Here is a 22131-nt window from a genome sequence, read left to right as displayed (position 1 = left end):
TCTGGGTAAAAGTTGTGTTTGCTGTACAGAGGCATCTGTGAGAGTCCTCGTCTCCAGCTCCACCTCCGCTACCACTATTTTGTCTCTCCTATCTGGAAACTCTGAAGTGCTTGATATTTCTATTCCTAGTCATTCACAAACATGTTACAAGAGGTCATATAAATATTCATTCAACAACTCTAGGAAACAACCTTTAAAAATATATTGCCTGTTGCCACTAATGTACTTAGCACAGTTAATTATTTTAGGGGGAAATTTTTTGTAATTCCTTCATCTAATCACTTTAATATTCATGATGAAATAAAAGAAGGTTAGTGGTAAACTCTCATTCTCATTACCATCTGGCAGGTTAAGGACATAGAGCAACAAGAGCAATATGTGTGATGTATCCTTAACCCTTCAGAGAACTACCCTACACAGCTCTAATCCAGTGATGTATGGGAAAGAAAACTGAAAATGTGATTATCTACCTAAAAGTGAGGACCCTCCATTAGTGCGTTTTCAGCAGTTAATCAGCTTGTCATAAAAATGTACATGGCATGTCTGCCTAGGGATGGGGGTGGGGGACTAACATGACAAGTTTGCCAGACTTTATAGTGTCTGAATTGTTATTATAGTTATCTTCCCTGAGGCTTCACAATCTATTTAATAACAAATCAATCTAATCTGTTTCTGCATAGATTTTTCTATGCTGCTGTTGTGTTACTCCACAATTAAATAGGAGAAAAACACTCTAAAACTGAAGCAGGAAAAAGTATGTAGACTACAGATTTTCACAGCTAAAAAAACTCCCTACACATTTTAACCACTGTCAAATGTTTGGTTTGCATTAGTAGACTGCATATAATCCAAAGAGGAATGTCTTCAGTGTGTGTGTGTGTGTGTGTGTGTGTATTGTGTATTTCTTCTAGAGGTTTTTTTTTGGGGGGGGAGAAAAAGAATAGCCAGTTATTTTAGGATCCTATGATGCGTAGTCTTTGCTTCAGTCCAAGTCAATTAGAGATTGATCTACTTCCCAGATTGAGTTACACTATCAATAAGAGGGCTATTTCGGCCACAGAGAAAATTAAAGTAAAATTATCAACCATAATACAAGAACTAATGTTTACAAAGTACAAAATGCGGAAGTATATCTGTTTGCTGAACAACATTAGCAAAATACTTTTCAGTAAAGGCATTTATAAGTGACAACTGAAATAGTATTATATCATATTTCTTATGAACATAAAACAAAGGGAGAAATTATATTATTGTATGAAGTAGTTTAATCAGAATAAGTCTAGAAGTTAACTCGGTTGAACTTAGCAACCACTGACAAAATAGTGACAAACCAGTGACCACCAATGGCTACTAAAATCATCAACTGGAAAGGTAATGGGAAATTTTACAGTGAATGGATTGGGCTGACAGGACATGAACCCACTGATCTATCTTATGTTAATATCGCCAAAAGGGAGACAGCCAGAAATCTTAGTCACCTGATATGATGCAATGAGAAGTATGTAATGTCACCCATGACATGTTCTTGCCCTAAAATTATTTAAGCATCTAGATATTAATACCAGTTTATGGGGAATACAGGAGACAGAGGAACATGTCAATTGATACTGTGCTGATACATTCATTAGAACCAGGCTAAAATTCTACAGAGCAAATGAAATGATTTCAAATGGGAAGAAGAAGAGAGGGGGAGGTAAAACTATGTATCAAAAGATTTTTAGAGACATAGCAACCAAATGTAACATATGGACCTTATTTTGGTCCTGATTTAAACCTCCCAACTGTTTTTAAATTGAAACAGGGAGTATGAATACTGACTAGATACTTGTTGACACTAAGAATTTTACTGTTAATTTTTGGTGTGATAATATTATTGTGGTTATGTTCTTTTTTAAAGTATCTATATTTCAAGATACATTTAAAGCATTACTGAAGTAATAAGATGTCTTGAGTTTGCTTCAAAATAATCCAGTAATGTAGAGAATATAATGTAGAATAAAGATGTCAATAAAATAAGTTTGACCACATGTTCACTTTCTTGTTGAAGCTGGGTAATAAATACAGAGTGTTTGTTATACTGTTTTTTATTGTATATATTTTAAATGTTGCATAACAGTTTTTAAAATGTTAGGTGATTCAGATCTTAATTTTCAGAATGAAATTGCATTTTAAAAATTAACCATAATTTCAATGTTTATAAGATTAGTATGGTTATATTTCTTACGATCTGAGTGATAAACTTTTTGAATATTTAAATAAACGCCATTTATTAGCTCTAATTTTTACAATGTAGACATTATAAATTTACATAATATGCTCCACATACCGTGTAATACCTTTCCTATCAATGATGTTCACTCATGGCAATGAATGGGACAGGGAGAAAAAAGAGGGAAAGAAAGATAAAGTTAGTCAACCTCTCCTCTGGTATGTTGTAAATTGTCATTTCTTTTTGGATTCATTTTTCTCAAAAGAAGCCTGGACATTAAAGCTAGAAATTTAAGGCAGTCTTGACCAACCGCTTACCTTTTCTGTTTGCCTTGAAGGGTAGTTGTTCAGCTCCTGATCAGTGTTTATGGATCATGCACTGTTTATCAAGAATGCTGTTTTAAGAGACTTTACCCTGTCCCTCCATTGTCATTATCATCATTCCTCCTTATTCATCCTGTTAGGCTTTTTTCTGCTTCATTCCCCTACAGCAGTAGTTAGGAACATGTGGGTGATAAATAGAGAAGGGTAGGAAACCAGAGTGGTGGGTAAGGGGATATGAGACAAATTAGGGACCCATGAGAGTTTTCAGAGGGATTTAAAGCATTCTAGAACCACTTTTCTAGGATCCAGATGTTTTACCACATAGAAACATAGTATATACTATGTAGAATATTGTCTGTTTCCTTATGGGTCCACTCTTCTTCCAGGATAGTTATTAATAATCCTGGGTCTGTGGACTGTCCCACATGTGGATTCATTCCTCCTTCTGCACTAAAACAGCTATTCATGTTGCTTGTCCGTGAATCAAGAGCTGAAAATGCTGTCACAGAGAGAAACCTTTCTTTTTCCAAAAGTAAAGCAAAAATTTAACAAGTATATTATGCTTCTCTTTTCACACTTATAATTTTTTTTTTTTGGCAATTTAAGGAACTTTACTGTTTATAAAAATTAAAAATCTTTACTCCAGATAATCAGTAGACAGAAAGTGAATATCATTCTTTAGACACACACCAGATTTGATAGTACCTTTACATGAGTAGCAAAGAACTCTCTGTGTAAGTGATTGGAGGTATAAGTGTTTAATTACAAATTTCGGCTTAAAATTCCTTTTAAGTAAAATTTTACATAGGCTTTTCAAAGCACCTAAAATATGAAATAATGTACAAAATTAAATTGTATGCATCAAATAAAATTATTTGTAATTATGAATTTCAAGGGTTTTGTATCCCAGCTTGTCTCTTACTATAGACTGCTACAACTTAGTCCCATGTTAATGCTGTGACCAGATTCACGTAGAACAAATAGAAAAACAGGGCCCTTTTCTTGCTCCTTACCAGCATCTGCTTTATTGACAAGTATAAGATGTAGATACTTCCATGCACTTCTAGCAGAAAATAGTATGTTTATATGCCCTTTCTTCTTTATTTTAAATTTTTTAAAGTTTCCTTTCTATTTCTTCAACTTTGGAAGGTTTTAGAAGAATAGAAATGAGGGAGGCCACAGCATTTTGTAAACCATGGACACAGTTCCCGGTAGCCTATCTGGTTCAAGGCCAACCCTTTGCCCAAATAGGATCCTAGGTTTGTGGCAGGATATTTAGGAATAGAGTCTTGTTGCGTTTAGCCATTCTACTCTTTTCATCTCAGTTGCTTTCATTCTTTCAAGTGTCATTTGAAATATTAGAAAACCTTCATATTCTGATTTCTACTTTGGCTAGTTGGAACAGCTGTTATGGAATGGGCATAAACAGAAGTCATGTTTCCTGTATAATTTATAGGGATACTAGAGGGAACTGTTTGTCTCATTTTTTGTCTAGTACTACATCCTTTTTGATCTTCCCTTTCCCATATGGTCTTCTGAATCTTTTATTCATAGATTCAAAGCACTAACACAAAATGCTTTTGTCACAGAATATTTAACATCTTCTGAAATTTGTTCACCTCTAGTCCCTATGAAGGTTACTTGAATTGTATTTCCTGTTCCTTTCATGTTTTTGCTCCGCATCAAATAAGCAATTTTCGCTTCAGGAGGCTGGTCATGGTATTATTTATTTAAATCTTACCTTTCCCTGGAATGCATTTTAGACAGCTGTTATAGGGGTCCAAAAATATATAGTAGAGTAGCACAAAGGAAAACTAGAATGAAGAACTGAGAAAACAAGTATGAAAACAAAATAGGACTATGAATAAGACCAAACATGTTCACTACAGTATCTGGGCATACATTTCACTCAAACTTGCTAGCATCCAATGTAAACCAAGACTGGACTTTTATTCCACATTTTGCTGTCCCTGTTGCTCATGACTTTTTAAAGACTAAAATTGTAAAAGTATATTCTGAGCATGGCCAAGTTTTTCAGGTAAAGTGTCACTGAGGGAAATATGAGTCTGACTATAGGCCCTTGAGCTTTCCTGCCTTCCATGAGGCATCAGGTCTGCCTTCCTGTAGCCATCTCATTTGCTCATTCTGTTGGTCACAGCAGTGATTGGGTTTGGAGTGGAGATGGACTGATGCAGAGCCTCACTAGTGGAAGGCAGCTCAAGCCTCATGTCCTGTGGCTGGTGGGTCAGGAACAGCTGTAGCCTACATGAAGGGTGTCGTTTTTAATTCAAGTGCTCTTGCTTTTCTGTAACCTCGATATCGCCCTCGGATCATAGAATTATGAAAAGAGGCCCTTTGCCCTGTCTCATTTGTTATGCCTTGCTTAGTTCAAACTGTAGGCATGTACCATTTTCGGGGCAAGGTCATAACACATAAAAGTAACTAAACTACAGTTAGGGACCTGTTGTCACATTTTCACTTTTCCTGGCTGCTGAGATCTTGGGAATGGACTTAGGAAGAGAGGGGACTAATGGCCATTCTGATGAAAAGCCAGGAAGAATTAATTAGTGGCCCTTTCTTGGGAAGAAAGAAATCAGTCTCCATCCAACAGAGAATTGCCCAGGATCTGACAGTATGGTAAAGAGAGACTCGGTCAGTGAAAAACCAGGAATTTGGAGGAAGAGGTTTTGTTTTGTTTTTGTTTTCATTGAGATTGATTGTGAATGGACACTAAGTAAATTTGAAAGGGGTTTCAAAAAATATAGTTAAATACTAAGGAGGATTGCTTTCAGAGTATTTTTGCTAAGAAATCATCACTGCCTGGATTTGTGATTTTTCAAACTAGGGTCCTGAGAACCCCTCCGAGGTGGTAGTGAATGTGGTGGTGGAGATAATTGTTTGCCTTCCAACTCACCCGTCCTTGAGCTGGGCAAAGCAGTTCACCTTCACTGTCTTCACGTGTTGACCTTCCTGTCTTCACGTTACTGAACTAGCTTAGTGCAATGATGAAGAGTATCCAAACTTGTTTTGGGAAGAATAATCATGGTATATTGTTTAATTTTGTGTAACTGCTCTATTTGTTCTGATGTTAAGACAGAGAGCATAAGTCTCTAGCATAAAGAATGTATTTCCTGGGCAATCCTTATCTAACTAAAAGCAACAGCCAAAGACCCTGTTTCCCAAACAGGAAAAGCAAAACTGGTTGTAACCTGACAGTTACCTATTAGTAGGTGGTATGAGTTTTCAGAACATCAGAAGACAGGTTATAGCATTAGAGAACGCTTTATTCCATCTTAGTCTTCTAGATCCTACTTCTCACCTTGCTAATTGTAAGTGTAAAATGAGCTCATGGACATTCTTGTTGAGGGTCGGGATAAGGAGAAATCTGACCTGCCCACAGGTCCTAATAAGACCAGGGACTTCCACAGGAATTACATTCAGAAAGCGGCATTCTCAGCATGAATTCATGAGCACTCAAGAAAGCTAAAGCACAGAATGCGTTTACCTAGCTAAGAACTCACAAGAAACTAATGGAATATTTTACAAATGCGTTAAGAGAAAGACGGAGCAAAGATTTAAATGTACTAATTAAAACAGAAGCCAAAGCAATGTTAGATAGAAATAAAAATCTTAAAGTATGTTATATCTCCTGATCATAATTGAAGATTGCATTTAATTATAATTAATGACAATATAGAAATTTAAGTGTTTGACAGAATGTGTTACTTCGTTAAGGTAGTTTGTTTAAAATTTGTCCTGTAATATTCTTAAGTAGAGACAAACTTGAGAATCATTAGTAGTTATTTTGCCATATTCCCTTGGGGAGGGGAAAAAAATCCCAGATGCATAATGGGAAATACAGAGTAACAGGGAACTATGGAGCCCAGTTCACGTTAACTAAGAGGATTCTGGAGTAATTCATTAAAAAGCAATTTGTAATGCCTAGAGGATGACAAGGTATTAAGTAATTGCAATGTTAATTCGTTGCCAAAAAATAAAAACACAAAATGAGTTTTCCCCCTTTTTTTTTGTTTTAACTTAGAAATAGACCTTGGAATTGACTAAAAAATAGACTTAGCTAGAACTTCGCACAATAGATTTAGAATCCAGAAAGCCTATACGTTTGTGAATGGAGTAACTTTGATTAGTGGAGAAATAAAGCCCACCAATGGCACAAGAAAATATGAAACATAAGTTATAAAATGAGCAAATCGGCCGGGCGCGGTGGCTCAAGCCTGTAATCCCAGCACTTTGGGAGGCCGAGACGGGCGGATCACGAGGTCAGGAGATCGAGACCATCCTGGCTAACATGGTGAAACCCCATCTCTACTAACATACACAAAAAACTAGCCAGGAGAGGTGGCGGGCGCCTGTAGTCCCAGCTACTCAGGAGGCTGAGGCAGGAGAATGGCGTGAACCCGGGAGGTGGAGCTTGCAGTGAGCTGAGATCCGGCCACTGCACTCCAGCCTGGGCAACAGAGCGAGACTCCGTCTCAAAAAAAAAAAGAGCAAATCACAAATTGAAAGTAAGACAATAACGAATTGGTGGAGAAAGAGAGAAATGCATTTTGGAACTTATGTCCTGAAGCTACTGAGATTTCATCTGTAAATGTGGGAGTTTTTAAACTCTAACTCAAGAATTAATATTTACAAAAATACAGACTTGTGGAACTTGGAATCAGAGCTCAAAATAGTAAAACTGAGAGGAAACTGAGGAGTGAAACATCAAGGAAAGGCCAAAAATGTACAAATGTATTTTTTAAAGTTTTTCATAGTAAAGATTAATATACATCTGATTCGTGTATTGATTACCCCTATTTAGTAGAAGAACACTTAAGAATAATTTAGAGAATATTGTGTACCAGGCACAGTGGCTTATGCCTGTAATGCCAGCCTGAGAAATGAAATGAGACCCTGTCTCTAAAAAAAAAAAAAGAAAGAAAGAAAAGAATATTGTAATATTGTAAAAAACTATGGTGTGATAGTGAAAGTAGATCATGTAATGCTACTCATTTGAGATGGTTTAAATAGCCATTAAAGAGATCATCTGTCATGACAGAGGGGAGAAATGTCAGATTTCTTACACATGTAGCATATTGTTTTGGTGGTCTCCCAAACTGTCTTATTCCCAACCACTTACAGTTTGTGAGCTGTGGAAATCGAGGTGCAGTCTAGACTATGGCGTATAGTTCATATTGTTCCATACCTGTCTCACTGGAGACTTCATGTTCAAATTCCTACCTGGGTGCTCCCAGTACCAGTTGACCTTCTTTTCATAGATGAGGATAAGGAGAATTAGATCTTGGTTTTTGTTTTTAAAAGTTGCTTCACATTTGTTTGTGATAGATATGTGAATGTCTTTAATCGGAATAGTGCTGGGCCCTGTGACAGTGACATCAGAGTCCTCTCTTGTAGGATGCTCTTCTCACCATGTATTCCCAGCTTCTAACAATGGCTGGCACTCAATAAATGGTCAACAGATATTTATTGAATGAATCCATGTGATGTATGCATATATGCAGTAAACATCTTTTCTGTGAGATACAAAGAGCCCAAATCATGAAGAATCTGTCTCTTTTGCAGAATGATTGAAACAGTTTCTAAAATTATGTAGCATTAATCTTTAAAACAACAACCCAAAGAGTTAAGATCAGCTATGATCTGTTTAAGCATCCTACTCAACGCCAGTTCTTGGTTAGATGCAAGTAGAATTAATATACTATATTTACTCTCAAGAAGGCTGCAGTCTGGTAGTAGAAACAGGTAGGTAAACAAATACTATGGTTGCAATGTGAAAAGTGCAGAAATACAGGTAAATTATTGAGTACATTCACGACAAAAAGGAGGAGGTGACCAACTCTCCTCAGGTAATTCTTGAAGGATGATGGGTGGTCACCAGAGAGAAGGCTGTAGATGGCACATAGTCCAGACAGTGGTACACACCCATGCTCCATTCATAAATAAAACAATTTCTAGGATAATCTGAGTTATCCCTTCTAATTAATACTGAGTAAAATTTAATTTGTTATTGACTGTGGTTTATTTTTTCAGCTATTAATGACTTATATTGATATATAAATATACATGTATGTGTAAAATCTCTTGACACAATTATTTTTGTTTATTTTTTTTTTGAAACAGGGTCTCTGTTGCCCAGGCTGGAGTGCAGTGGCACAATCACAGCTCACTGCAGCCTTGCTTGCCTTGAGCCTTGCTCTCAGGCTCAAGCAATCTTCCCACCTCAGCCTCCCAAGCAGCTGAGACTACAGGCGCATGTCACCATGCCCGGCTATTTTTTTAAAAAACTTTTTTGTAGAGATAGGGTCTCACTTTGTTGCCCCAGCTGGTCTCAAACATCTGAGGTAAGCAGTCCTCCCACCTTAGCCTCCCAGAGTGGTGGGATTATAGGTGTGAGCTACTGTGCCCAGCCTGATTTTTTTTAAATAAAGCAGTAAATTTTGCAATTTGACCATATTCTAATTTCAGGCTAAGAACTGGTTCTTTTTCAGAAAGGAGTAACCCTTGGATCTTGTCCTAATTCAATATGTCTTGCTAAGAGACTAGTAACAGTAGCTTGTGTATACTTGTGATAAAATGAGCCCTACCTAGACCTGAAAGAAGGTGAGGGAAATGGCATGGCAGAATTACCATGTGGCTCCATCCAGTTCTCTACTATCCCTTCTCCTAGCATTTACCTACTGGTATCCACTAAAGCAGGCTTGCTCACATCAGACAGAAGAATCAGGAGGAAATTGGGTACCAACTTAAGTAAAACATTTTTTTTTAATATTCCTGTTATTGTAGAAGGTGATACAAAGTGAAGGTAAACTTTAGAGCGTTCTGTTTCATGGGTATATAAACAGGTTATATGGTACCTGCATGTGCCATTCTAGAATTTGAGTAATTCTGAAAGAATTTCCAGGCTCTATTCCTGCATGTTCTACCCTAAAAATAGCAGTGGAAGTGTGAAACAGTATGGTGTGTGAGGCAACTGCAAGCAGTTAGAAGTGCTTCGAATGTAGGTTTGTGTGGGAAAGGGCACAGTAGAAGGAGCCAGGTGGTGCAGGGCCTTCTGTGCCATCTGAGATGTTTGCATTTTATCCTCTATGGATCTGCTGTGCATTAGCAGCAGAAGAATGACATCAGAGGTGAGTGTTTGAAAAAAATCACAGTAGTAGCAGCGTAGAAGAGAGCCTGCCAGGATGAGAAGTTAAAGCCAGTAAGACCAGTTAGGAGAGAGACTGAAGAAGGACCCAGCCAAAAGAGGATAAAGGCCAGAACTATGGCAGTGGTAGTAGAGATTAATTCAAAATGAGTAATGGCCATGTGTCAGATACTGCCTTAGGCTCTGACCATTGTCTGTAAATAAGGCCGACTCCCATACCCTCATGGAGCTTACACACTAGTGGGAAGAACAAACAGTAAAATTACTCCCTGCTCTTCAGTTTGAGTGACTAGGTGGGAGTCACTAAGCAGGAGTCAGTTTAGAGGGAAGTAATTTCAATACATTGAATCTGATCTGTGTTATATATCCAGTATGCAGTTGGAAATAGTCTACAGTTACGAGTCTTGGGCCCTTTTCAGAGGGCTAGTTTGTCTTTGTTAGTTTTAGGATAACATCAGTCAGGATTTTTGGTTGCAAACGATGGAATCTTCTCTGGCTTATGTAAGCAGAAAAGGAACTTTTTAAGAGCTATTGGGTGTCAACTCATGGAGTCTCTAGGAAGGCCAGGGAGCCAGAATCTGAATCTGGGTTTCCGGGAGCAGTACCTACTGCCACCACTGTATCCACCACAAATGCTCAGGACCACTCTATCTCCACATGTGGCTTCTTGTGGACTCTCACTGGCCTGCCTCTGGCTGCAGGGGATTATGAGCAGGTAATTTTCTGAGTCCTAATATGGAAAACAGCAAAATAAGGAGAGTTTTCAAAGATATTGCACAGCCATCAATGTCCAACAAAGATATTTTGCCTCCATTTGCATCTGAATGAAAAAAATTAATTTCAGGAGTGTGTAGAATTTTATAGTGATCTACAACATATTTTCATGTAATATGATGAAGGCACATTGTCTTCCTGTAAACCAAACTGATTTTTTGCATTAAAATGAATTGTTAATTTGGTAATAAATTTGCTTCTGATTGATGTTCACCATCTGACCGGACAGCCCCAAGGTTTTTAGTGGATTTCATTCTAAATGATTGTTATTAAGTTATTAACATATTACATTATGAATATATCTTCCCAATGAAATAAAGTTATCATGGGTGACTCAGTTCCTGTATGTATTTTAAAATGTGTTTCACATTCCAGTGGAAGCTCCTAGAACGCAAGCTGCTTGGCATCTTCAGAAGAGAAGTGAAAGGGAACCGGGATGGAGTCATTTGTGGGCACAGTGCCTGCAGACACATTGTAGGCATTCAGTAAAAGTTGGGGAAGTGTTTCTAGGAATAGATGGTTGGAGGGAGAGAAGGAGGAAATAAGCCTATGTTTCTAACATGAAGCTGCCTGTGATTGTTCTAATAAACCCATGTTTATTGGGTTTATTAGAACAATTGCATTTGGTGGTTTAAAACAGCATTTCAAAATTCCATGTGTTTTGTTGTCCAATCCCTGAGTCCCAAAGTAGTGAACAATTTGAGAGTCATTTGAAGTGAGTAATTCAAAAAGAAAATAGGCTGTTATGAATAATGTATAATGACCAGTTATTTCCCAGAATTATAGAAGTTAATGTGAAATTAGTTGGGCTGAATACATGATCTTCAAAATACACCATGGAACTTTTTATTTTTAATTTTCTTTATTAGCTTGTTTTTCTAATGATTTATATATTCTACCTTAAATAGAGGAGGGAATATTTATGTTAACCGAGGCTTCCCATTGCCTTCACCTAGGAATACCTATTATATGTTGGTTAACCGAGGCTTCCCATTGCCTTCACCTAGGAATACCTATTATATGTTGGTTAACCGAGGCTTCCCATTGCCTTCACCTAGGAATACCTATTATATGTTGGTAACCAAAGGTTCTTTCAGCAGCAGAAATGCTGTTTGCTTGATTGCTACACAATGAGGCTACTGGAACTTCCTACCTAGACTCAGGGAGAATAAGTTGACCTGCTTATACTAGGTAATATGTGGTAATTTATATAATCCTGACCTTTCAAAACAATAAAGAACTTGATTTTTTCACAATATAATTAAGCATCTGCTGTGTGCCTGACAAATGCTAGGCACTTGGTATAAAGAGATGAGCAAAACAGCCACAGCCCTTGCTCCATTTGAGCAATTATCTGGAATTATATTCTGTGACTCACAATTTTGAGGATAAAAAGTCTTGTATTTCATTAAAGTTTATATAAGTTTCAAACTCAGAAGATAAAACTTCCTTAAGATTCCCAAGAAACTTGAGGTATACTAAACATTTCTGGATGGCAGTTTGATTTAGCATGTGTTTTAATATTGACATAAAATATGATGCTTTTGAGGAAACACAGTTGGGTAATATCAATCTCAGTGCTTAGAAAACTAATTTAGATAATACAATTAAATAACAAAAACAGATTGAGAAGAAATTGAAATGCAGTGTGCAAAACCACTTTTGGAGTCACAAGACAGTGATGGCCTACCCTTAGGAGCAAGACAAATGTCTCATTACTGATATTTGACCAAGTTTTCACTTTTTCCTATCAGTCTACTTTGAAATCAACTAAGGGTGTTTCAGATAAAGGAACATCACAGAGCCCTGGAGGAGATTAGCATTAACTGGTTGACTCCACTTGCTGGGAGCATGTCCCCCTGCTTGCAGCTCGTTCAGGGTCCTGGAATGTGAACTATTGCTCCTGTGATGGAAAAAAGGCAAATCACACACAAAATTGAAGTTCAGGGAGTTTCTATGGAATCTAGGGTTTTCAACCAGCAAGTTTCATAACCACATAATGACTTGGGGAAAGTATCAAGGGGGTAATAAGAACTTAAAATCTTAGAAATACAGCACTAAAAGGACTGTTCTTCCCCTGCTCCACATTCTTTGTTTTGCAAAATGTTTCCTTAAGCCCGGAGTCACACTCCTTTTTCTATAAATTTAATAAGCACTCAAAAAAATACCATGAATGTATGTCCTTTTTCTGGTTTTTTAAAAGGAAAAAAAGTACAAATGATTAAAAAGAAAAAAAATGTAATGACTGTACTCATGGATATAACTGCTAGCACGTTGGTTTTTATTTTTCTAGACTTCTAGTCATATTGTCTATGTGTCTGCGTGTGTTTAATGCAAAAATGGGATCACAAGCTGTTCTGCCAGGTAGCACAGTGATACGGTTTGGAATAGCACAGTGATAGAGTTTGGAATCTGACTGTCCTGGGTGTGGTTCCAGCTCTTCGAATTACCAGCATATGTTTCTTTATCTGTAAGATAACAATGAGGATGTACCTGTTCACAAGATGGTGATAAATAATATAAAGGAGATCATATGTGAAATGCTTAATCTACCTTTTAATAAATGCTTAATAATCCATTATTTTGTTCCTGTATTCTGCCGCACTGTCCCTGTAACACCATGATTTCCTGTATTGATTGGGGCAAGAGGGGTGGCAAGCGGGGAGGCAGTGATATGTTTTTATGCACAAATTTTTTAAGTGCATACTCTAATAACCAAGCAAAATACATAGCTGTCACTTTATCCTGGCTTATAGGACCTTATATTTTTGATATAAAGTTCTGTGTTTTAAATTTTATAAGGCAACATTCAATTCAAAAGTGGCCTTGGTAATTTTTGTCTCTGTTATATGTTTTGTCTCTGTTCTAATTGCCACTTTTGAAAATAAGTAAAATAAACTGTTTAACAGCCTTTTTGGTTCCTCTTCATATATATGATACATATGTAGTTTTCATATTATCACAGAAAAACTGTAGTACATCATGTAAGTACTGTGAATATCATACAGTTGTGCTGTTTTGTCTTCAAGTAGAATTTTATGTCATTTTATAATTTGCCTTAATTTCCAAATAGAAACAATTTTTGTTCCAATTTTAAATACTATCTAAAAATTAACTTAGATAAGTTTAAATTTTATTTAGGGTTTTTATGCCTTTGTATAATTTAATGTGGAAATTAAATGTTAATATGCAAAACAGGTCCCAAGCTAAATTTTATGACAAAATAAATAAATGTTTCATTTTTTCCTTCTTTTTCTTTAGCTCAACTGAGAAGTCATTTCCTTGGAGATCAACAGGTATGTTTTTTATTATATAAGAGTTATGTTTAATAAACACAAATTACATAGCCTACTCTCTTAATTTACTATTTCTTGGTGAAATAAGCCAAGCACAGCCTTTAATAGTGACAATATTGAGCTATGTTGCTTTGGAATAGTAGTTCATAATATGCTTAAGTTTTTAGTATAATTGAGTAAATTTGTATATGTCAACTGTAATGAAAAAGCATTGAACAGCAGTATTTTTAATATCAACCCCATATCTGAAAGTTTCCTTTTCCATCATAAGAAAACACAGGGCTGACCTCAAAAAAAGTTATTATGTAATCGAGAAACCTGCTAATTATACAAGTTGGGTCTTTCACTGTGTTTATCATACTCAAAGAAAAGTTGTTTGAAGTTTTCATTTTTTTAATGTATCCACATGTTTCTAACACAGTGTGGTAGCTTTTCATGTAGTCTATCTTTTCTTTTTAACCTAAATTCACCACATAGGAAGGATGAATTACATTAAGGAGACTGTCTGCCACTTACACAAATCGTTGATGTCTTCATACCCAGCCTTCACTCAGTAAATGTTTATTGAGCATTCACATCATGTACCGGATGCTGTGCACATTGCTGGGCAGTAATGGGCATAACACACACTTGTCCCTGTCCCCTTCCCCCATGGAGCTTACATTGTAAATAGTAGTGTGAACAATGTTGTAATGCTGGAATAGGCATTGATATGTAAATACTTTGGCCCTTTTCAAACAAGACTTGAATTGAGGAAGACTTAGATAACCAAATGCCCAGTATCTGAGTTTATCTAAACCTGGTGCCAGGATTCTGGTGTTCCTTATAGTACATACAAGATACTTGGCTGTCATACAAAGAAGTTATATCCCCCCAAAAAAAGGTTTTAACTCAAACTGTTGATGAGGCAGAAACATGTGAAAAGCTACCTAACAGTAAGACTTCTAAACAACAGTTTAATACAAGGCAAGACACACCTTGAAATAACATGTGGTTGACTGCCAAGTAAGTATTATGTGAGAAATATTGATAGAAGTGGACAAGCCACATCTGAGATGGCAGAAGAGATGGTCCTGCAGCCTTGGGCTTAATGGACCACTCTGAAGAGGGCATTGTCACTGGGCAAGAGAAGAGACAACACAAGTGTCAGGGGAAGGGAACATTTAAAACTGGTTTGGGAGGTGGTAAGATGTGCAAAGGCAGAGGGCTGAACTGGCTGAAATTACAGAGATCTGTAAGTTCCAGGGACTTGATACTCTCTCCGTGGGGAGACACTAAAAATCCTTGAAGCAAAATGTCGTATTATTTAAACATTTCTCAGAAGAAACAGCAGAGCTGTCAACTAGTGGGAAGAAAAATTAGTGACAAGATAGACCAAGTGAAAGCTTGTTGCAGAATTTCGTGTGTGAGATCATCTAGGCAATTCGTAAGGATTTAGAGGCTGGTGTGATGGTGAGGTGGGTAGGCAATAACTGTGAGGTTTTGTGTTTGGAAGGATGGTACAGTTAAAACAATTAGGAGTGTCAAAATGGAGAGCCAGTTTTAGTGGGGGTGCTCTGGACCACAGTGTGAGATATGTTGGATTTGAGATGATTAAAGGGCAGCAAGTGACACCACTCAATAAGCATTTAGAAATGTGATTACTCAAGAAAGCCCTTATTCAAATGTGAAGAAAACACTTCTGTTAAACCAATAGGTCCATGCATATTAATACTTTATTATGTGGTTCAGACATGTGAGCCAGAGTGCTGTGGATAAAGGACAACTGAGTTAGAGAAAGCATGCCTGAAACCTAGGAGAGCAGCCTATGCCAGGAGAAAGCTGCTGCTTTTTGTTCTTGGGAGGTGATGAGAGAATGATCTGAAATCTGACCAGGGTGGACAGAGGGAGTCAGTTGAGATGCGGTATTATTTCCCCCACTTTGTCAGAGCATTTAAGGTGGTTACCGAGAGCCGGAGCCGTGTCTGCTCTGTTCAACGAAGTATTCCAAGGGCCTTGTGGATGGTAGACCCTAGATAACTCACCACCTGAGCAAATGACTACTGTATACATGAATGAATAGTAAATGCTTCTTTACACTGTCCTAGGAATATTTAGTGTGCATATATTAGCTTCACAACCAAATTGTAAGCCCTTGAAAAGTGTCTCTTTTTTCTCTCCTACTTCATCCCTAGAAAATGCCCAACCTTTAGAAGGTGTTAAAAATATACCTAATGAGTAAATGAGATGAATATTTTCATTTAGTAACAAAATCTGTATTTTGAAAAAATGTATACACAAGGAAGTTATGTTTTTTAAAATGACAAGAACTATTTTTGATTCATAACTTGACCCGCAATGCCTTAAAACCTTTATAGCCTAGCAGGACCTTAGTACAGTATTGCAGGTTTGTCTTTTTTATGGCAAATTTGGCACACATGCATGTGAACTTAATTCTTTTTGTTTCTCTTAACAGCCTTTTCTTTATGTATAATATACAAATTTCTTTATTATAATAGCTTTGTTGAGAGACAATTCATACTATATAGTTTACCCACTTCTAGAATACTCTTAAGTGTTTTTTAATATATTCTGAGTAGTGCATCTATCACCACAATCAATTTTAGAACATTTTCATCACCCCTAAAAGAAACCAATGTGCCAGTTAGCAGTCACCCATTTTACCACCAAACTTACCAGTCTTAGGCAACCACTACTCTATTGTACTTTCTTTCTTTATGGATTTGCCTATTCTAGACGTTTCAGTTGAATAGAATCATACATGTTGTCCTTGTGGCTGGTTCCTTTCACTTGGCATGATTTTTTCAAGGTTCATCCTTATCGTAGCATGTGACAGTAGTTTATTCCTTTTTATGGCTGAATAATATTTCATTTATTGAGTCATCCATTGGTGGACATTTAGGTCTTCCTACTTTTGGCTGTTATGAATAATGCTTTTATGACCATTTATATAAAAATTTTGAATATATGTTTTCAATTCTCTTAAGTATAAATATTAGTGGAATTGCTAGGTCACATGGTAACTCTGTGGTTAACCTGTTAAGCAACTACCAGATTATTTCCCAGAGTGGCTGTACCATTTAACATCTCCACCAGTTAAAAATAACAGTTCTGCAGGAGAATGGCATGAACCCGGGAGGCGGAGCTTGCAGTGAGCGGAGATAGCGCCACTGCACTCCAGCCTGGGCAACAGAGCGAGACTCCGTCTCAAAAATAAAATAACAGTTCTGACTTCTCCGCATCCTCTCAAACACTTGTTATTATCTTTTTGATTATAGCTGTCCTAGTGGGTAGGAAGTAATATCTGATTGTGGTTTTGAATTAAATTTCCCTGACAGCAAATACTCCTTTTTTGGGGGGAGAGGAGGTTAATTTTTAGTTTTAGTTATACAAGCAGTGGTGAATAATATAGAGCTTGTTGTATTTTAACTTTACCAACTGCTTTCATCTCGACTTTCTTTTTCACTTTGTAAACATAATTTTTCTCCTGATTCTAAGTGTAGTATATACTCATCAAAAGATATTTGGAAAATGTTTTAAAAGTACAAAAAGTGGATAAAATTACTTATAATCAAACTCATCACTTAGCGTTTCTGTACATTCTTGTGTTACACACAGTTTTTTTTTTTACCTTTTGAGTGAAAATTCTTCAAATTCATCTTTAAGACTACATAATTATTTCTGAAATATTTATTGAGACAAACACTTGTCTAGCACATAATTGTCAATGTTTAAAGCAAACATCCTTGCCCTCTTAAGAACTTCAGGTTTAATGAAGGTGAACTATAGTGGAGATATATAACTATATTCACTTACAATTGGGGGATAGGGGAATTCTATAAGGGAAAATCGTATATACCGTATTTACCCATATCTCTAGTATCGGACATTCAGGTTTTTTCTTATTTTTTACTATTTTAAATAACAGTGTGGTAACCATCCCTGTATATAAAATTATATCGGCACCTTTGATTTTCCTTAGGCTAGAATTTCAGGAAGAAATTTATTTAAAGTACGTGAATATTCTAATGCTTTTGCTATATGTAATCAAGTTGCTTTCCTGAAAGATTGTATTAATTTTCCCTCCTTCCAGGTGTATGGGATTGATCTTCTCATATTGCCACATTAGTGTCATCATTTGTATTTCTAATTATCTGGAGAATATAGAAGTACAATATAGATTGCCCTTTTCTATTGGAGAATTAGTGTTTGATGGATAAGAGTTCTTTGTAACCCAGAGATAATAGGTGTATTTATTAGCCAGGGTTCAGTTGGGAAAACAGAACCCATGCCGGGTAGTTCAACATATGGAATTTGATACAGAAAATGTACAGTTATGAAATTGTGGGTTGGAAGATTTGAGTGATTAAACAGGATGATGAAGCACCCAAGAGATAATGATGCCAGGAAGCTGCTATCATCCCTAAGACTACAAAGGGAAAGGGGTAAGTAGGTGGTTTTGTCAGAGTCCTAGAGCTGGAGCAGTTGTAGGGGCTTTGGATTGGGAGATTTCTAGCATTAGTTGGAACCAGGAAGGAGATGCCACCCCTGCCAGAAATGTTTTAAATAGAGCCAGAGAAATACCCTGATTTCCCCATGCAATTTTTATCCTAACCCTCACCAGTCTGTACACTGGCTGAACTGAGCTGGAGAGGGCATTTTTAGATTTTTAATTACCAAAAGCTAAGCAGACCCTGCATATAATCATATGTTGATTTACAGTCTAGAGAGAATGAGTTTAGATTATGAAGACACATTATAGTGGATGAAATACCTAGGGCCTTGGCATCCCCATTGCTTAAGTCATTTGACTGCCATCTTCAGGGTTTTTATCATGGCCAAGTAACAAATATGAGTACAAAAAAATAGAAAAAACCAATAAGACCTACTATTTGATAGCACAACAGGGTGACTATAATCAATTTAATTGTACATTTCAAAATAACTATAAGTATAATTAGATTGTTTATAACGCAAAGGATAAATGCTTAAGGGGATAGATACACTGTTCTCCATGATGTGATTATTATGCATTGCATGCCTGTATCAAAACACTTAATATACCTTATAAACATATACCTTCACTGTACCCAGAAAAATTTAAAATTAAAAAATTAAGAGACAACCATATATACTATTATGTGCTTAGTATTTTCCTTTACATTAAAGTTTTCAAATCTTTTTTTTACTTTTCTAGTAGGCTGAGCAATCAGCTGTTAAATATAAAAATATATATAATACACAAGCAAATGTATTAAATGATTTAAATTGAATACATAATAATTAAGTGTTGTCCAAATAGCTCCTCAAGTACTCAAGTACTTTAGTGTTAGGCAGATACTAATTCAGTGGCTCATCTCCCCTCGCCACAGGTGTGTCCACAATTCACACTTAATAACTGCATAGTTCCTTATTTTTCTCAGAGCACACTCTTGCCTAAAACTCATATTCAAGCCTAGTAGTTACATTTACTTATGTTTTTTTCCTTTGAGGGGAAGGAGGAAGGTTATTAACTTCTAAACATGGCAATCACAACTGGTATTTACTTTCTAATATTTTAACTGTATAATGTTGTGGTTTTTCTTAAGTTTACCCACTTTTCAGCTATATTTATGACATTTAAATTGTAACCATGCCAATAAGCTATAGTTAGAAGAGTAGAAAACTGAAAATTTATGAATAAAAGAGTAAAATCTTATTTTCTTCCTATTTCCTTTTTTTTTTTTTTTTTGAGAAGGAGTCTTGCTCTGTTGCCAAAGCCGAAGTTCAGTGGTACCACTGCAACCGCCACCTCCTGGGTTCAAGAGATTCTCCTGTCTCTGCCTCCCGAGTAGCTGGGATTACAAACGTGCACCACCATACCCGGCTAATTTTTGTATTTTTTTTTTCTAATTGGAGACGGGGTTTTGCCATATTGGCCAGGCTGGTCTTGAACTCCTAACCTCAGGTGATCTGCCCAACTCTGCCTCCCACAGTGCTGGGATTACAGGCATGAGCCACTGCACTGGCCCATATTTCCTTTTCTAGTAACTATAGATGCTCTTTATAACTTTGAGTATATATTAATAATTGGGATAAAACAACAGTGTCACTGCTGCTTTTCCTATAAATTTTGACAATTTTTTTTTTCTTTGCTGCTTTGACTGCAAAGATACTGAACATAGTATGAAAATCATCTATTTTAGAATTAGGCAGCCCTACTCAGAATAAATGAGGAGTGGCTTAAATGTGAAAAATATTTAAAAGACCTTCAGTCCACTTAGTCTTTGGCTGGGTCTTGACAAAAGCAAATCTTTATTCGTTTTCTGGTTTCCTATACAACATTTCACAATAGTGAAATAGAAGGTCCTCATTTGTCCTCATTTATTTTTATACTTCTCATGTTTACTTGCAGACACTTTCTCTACCTTTTCTCAAGTTTTACAAATTTGACTTGAAAAGCTTAGCTCTTTAAAAGCCTTTCAGCAATAGGTGGATTGTTAGAGATTCAAGGGTTTGATCACTGCTTAGGAGCGATCCCTGCCTACTCAGATGTTTTCAGGATGTTACATTCTGTTGAAATGTGGTAAACTGGAACCAGCTGCTGAATTGGATTTTGAATAGCTAACCTACTGCAGCACCATTTTCTAAGGAAGAGCTTAGGATGCCCTAGGCAGAAAAGATTTTCATTTCACTTTCATTTCATTTGATTGAGGAGACTCTAGCTTGCTTGTTTGTGTGTTTGTTATTGGGGGAGGGGGTGGAAGTTAAGCGGGGGGAGGACATTTGAAAACAAAAAGCCCAAGTTTCTGAAGTATGGGAGCGGAGAGTGATACTACCCAAAGAATGAGGAAGAGCTGCCCATTCTGCCAAACATTTTTATTTTCTCAGGTCTTTAAACTTCTTCCCTAGAAGTAATAAAGTTGTTTTGGAGCATTTATGCTTTATGATTATCTTGACTTTTGCCCTTTCTCTTCATTATTCTGTACCTCTAGCTTACCAGTGTTACGTATTTGCATTCTAAAAATATAAAGGCACATCTTTTGTGTTTTTTTATGAGGAGCAGTTTATGTTTCAGCTTTGTCTTTTCTTGCATGTCTTATAACCTTGAATATTCTGCTAAAACATTCCGAGAGAATGTTATGTTGGTGTTCCCTTCTGTTTCCATAATATTAGTGTGTCAGTTTTTCCATTGTTCACTTCTTCACATCTATAAATATACAATCTATGTGTGCCATCAAAATTTGAAATAACTTGTAAGAACATATATAATACAATAAAAAATAAACATCAAAATCACAGAAAATATATACTAGAATAATAGGTAAAGGGTGACTAAAGTGAGAATGCATATATAATCATAATTCTTCATGAGGGAGAATACTATACAGAATCTTTTTCTTTAAATCCTTTGAATGTACCTCTTTTTTTTTTTTTTTTTTTTTTTTTTTTTTTTTTTTTTTTTGAGACGGAGTCTCGTTCTGTCGCCCAGGCTGGAGTGCAGTGGCCAGATCTCAGCTCACTGCAAGCTCCGCCTCCCGGGTTCACGCCATTCTCCTGCCTCAGCCTCCCGAGCAGCTGGGACTACAGGCGCCCACCACCACGCCTGGCTAGTTTTTTGTATTTTTTAGTAGAGACGGGGTTTCGCTGTGTTAGCCAGGATGGTCTCGATCTCCTGACCTCGTGATCCGCCCGTCTCGGCCTCCCAAAGTGCTGGGATTACAGGCTTGAGCCACCGCGCCCGGCCTGAATGTACCTCTTTTTTAAGAAAAACACCAACTCAGTAATAAAAATAGCTACATACAGTATATGCTACCCATCAGAAAGAATCCACAGATTGAAGCCATGGATTGAAGTTTTTGGTCAAAGCAGTCATTGATTGTTACTTAGGTCCCCCAGTCTCATTCCGTGAAATGAATTTTGCTACAAGCCACAATATCACAGTTTTTCTGTTTGTGAGAAAAAAACATTACTAGAGTTAAGGTGGTTGCCAACTTGAGTAGATCTGTATAAAATGCAAGGGAGGAGAATCGGCCTCAGAATTCAGCCTCCCTCTGCCCCAGCTCTTCCTAGCACATTAGACCAGGAGCAGCCCATCTTACAGAGCTGGAATGTGCTGCTCTGTCCCCACCAGCCAGTCACCCAAGCTCATTATTTTTAACACTGCTGTGTTCCTAGAGAAAGAAAGTGTTCAAGAAATCAGTGGATGTTACGTAGGTGATAAAGAATTGGTACTCATGAAATTAGAGGCCAAAAAAGATTGGAATCTCTACCAAAACAAGTGAGAGAAATTTTCTGGTTGACTCAGAAGGCACTAAGGGGTTAATAGATTCAGATGAACAGGAGAGAAAATAGTAACAATTCTAGGCAGTTAGGAGTGTTGAT

General features: G+C 36.8%; 1 protein-coding gene across 12 annotated transcripts in view; it reads left to right on the top strand.

Annotated features, from left to right (window-relative positions):
* Positions 1-22131, top strand: part of PKP4 (plakophilin 4) — a 233263-nt gene that overhangs the window by 139633 nt on the left and 71499 nt on the right. For all 12 annotated transcript variants that reach the window (XM_033231419.1, XM_033231422.1, XM_033231416.1 and 9 more), the window contains one exon: positions 13733-13767. In XM_033231419.1, coding sequence (XP_033087310.1) covers positions 13733-13767 — 35 coding nt within the window. The remainder of the gene's footprint in view (positions 1-13732; positions 13768-22131) is intronic.

The sequence above is a fragment of the Trachypithecus francoisi genome, unplaced genomic scaffold, assembly GCF_009764315.1.
Source record: "Trachypithecus francoisi isolate TF-2019V2 unplaced genomic scaffold, Tfra_2.0 Lachesis_group13, whole genome shotgun sequence".
Lineage (NCBI taxonomy): Eukaryota > Metazoa > Chordata > Mammalia > Primates > Cercopithecidae > Trachypithecus > Trachypithecus francoisi.
The sequence above is the reverse complement of the archived record's forward strand: the minus strand, read 5'-3'. Positions and strand labels throughout refer to the sequence as shown.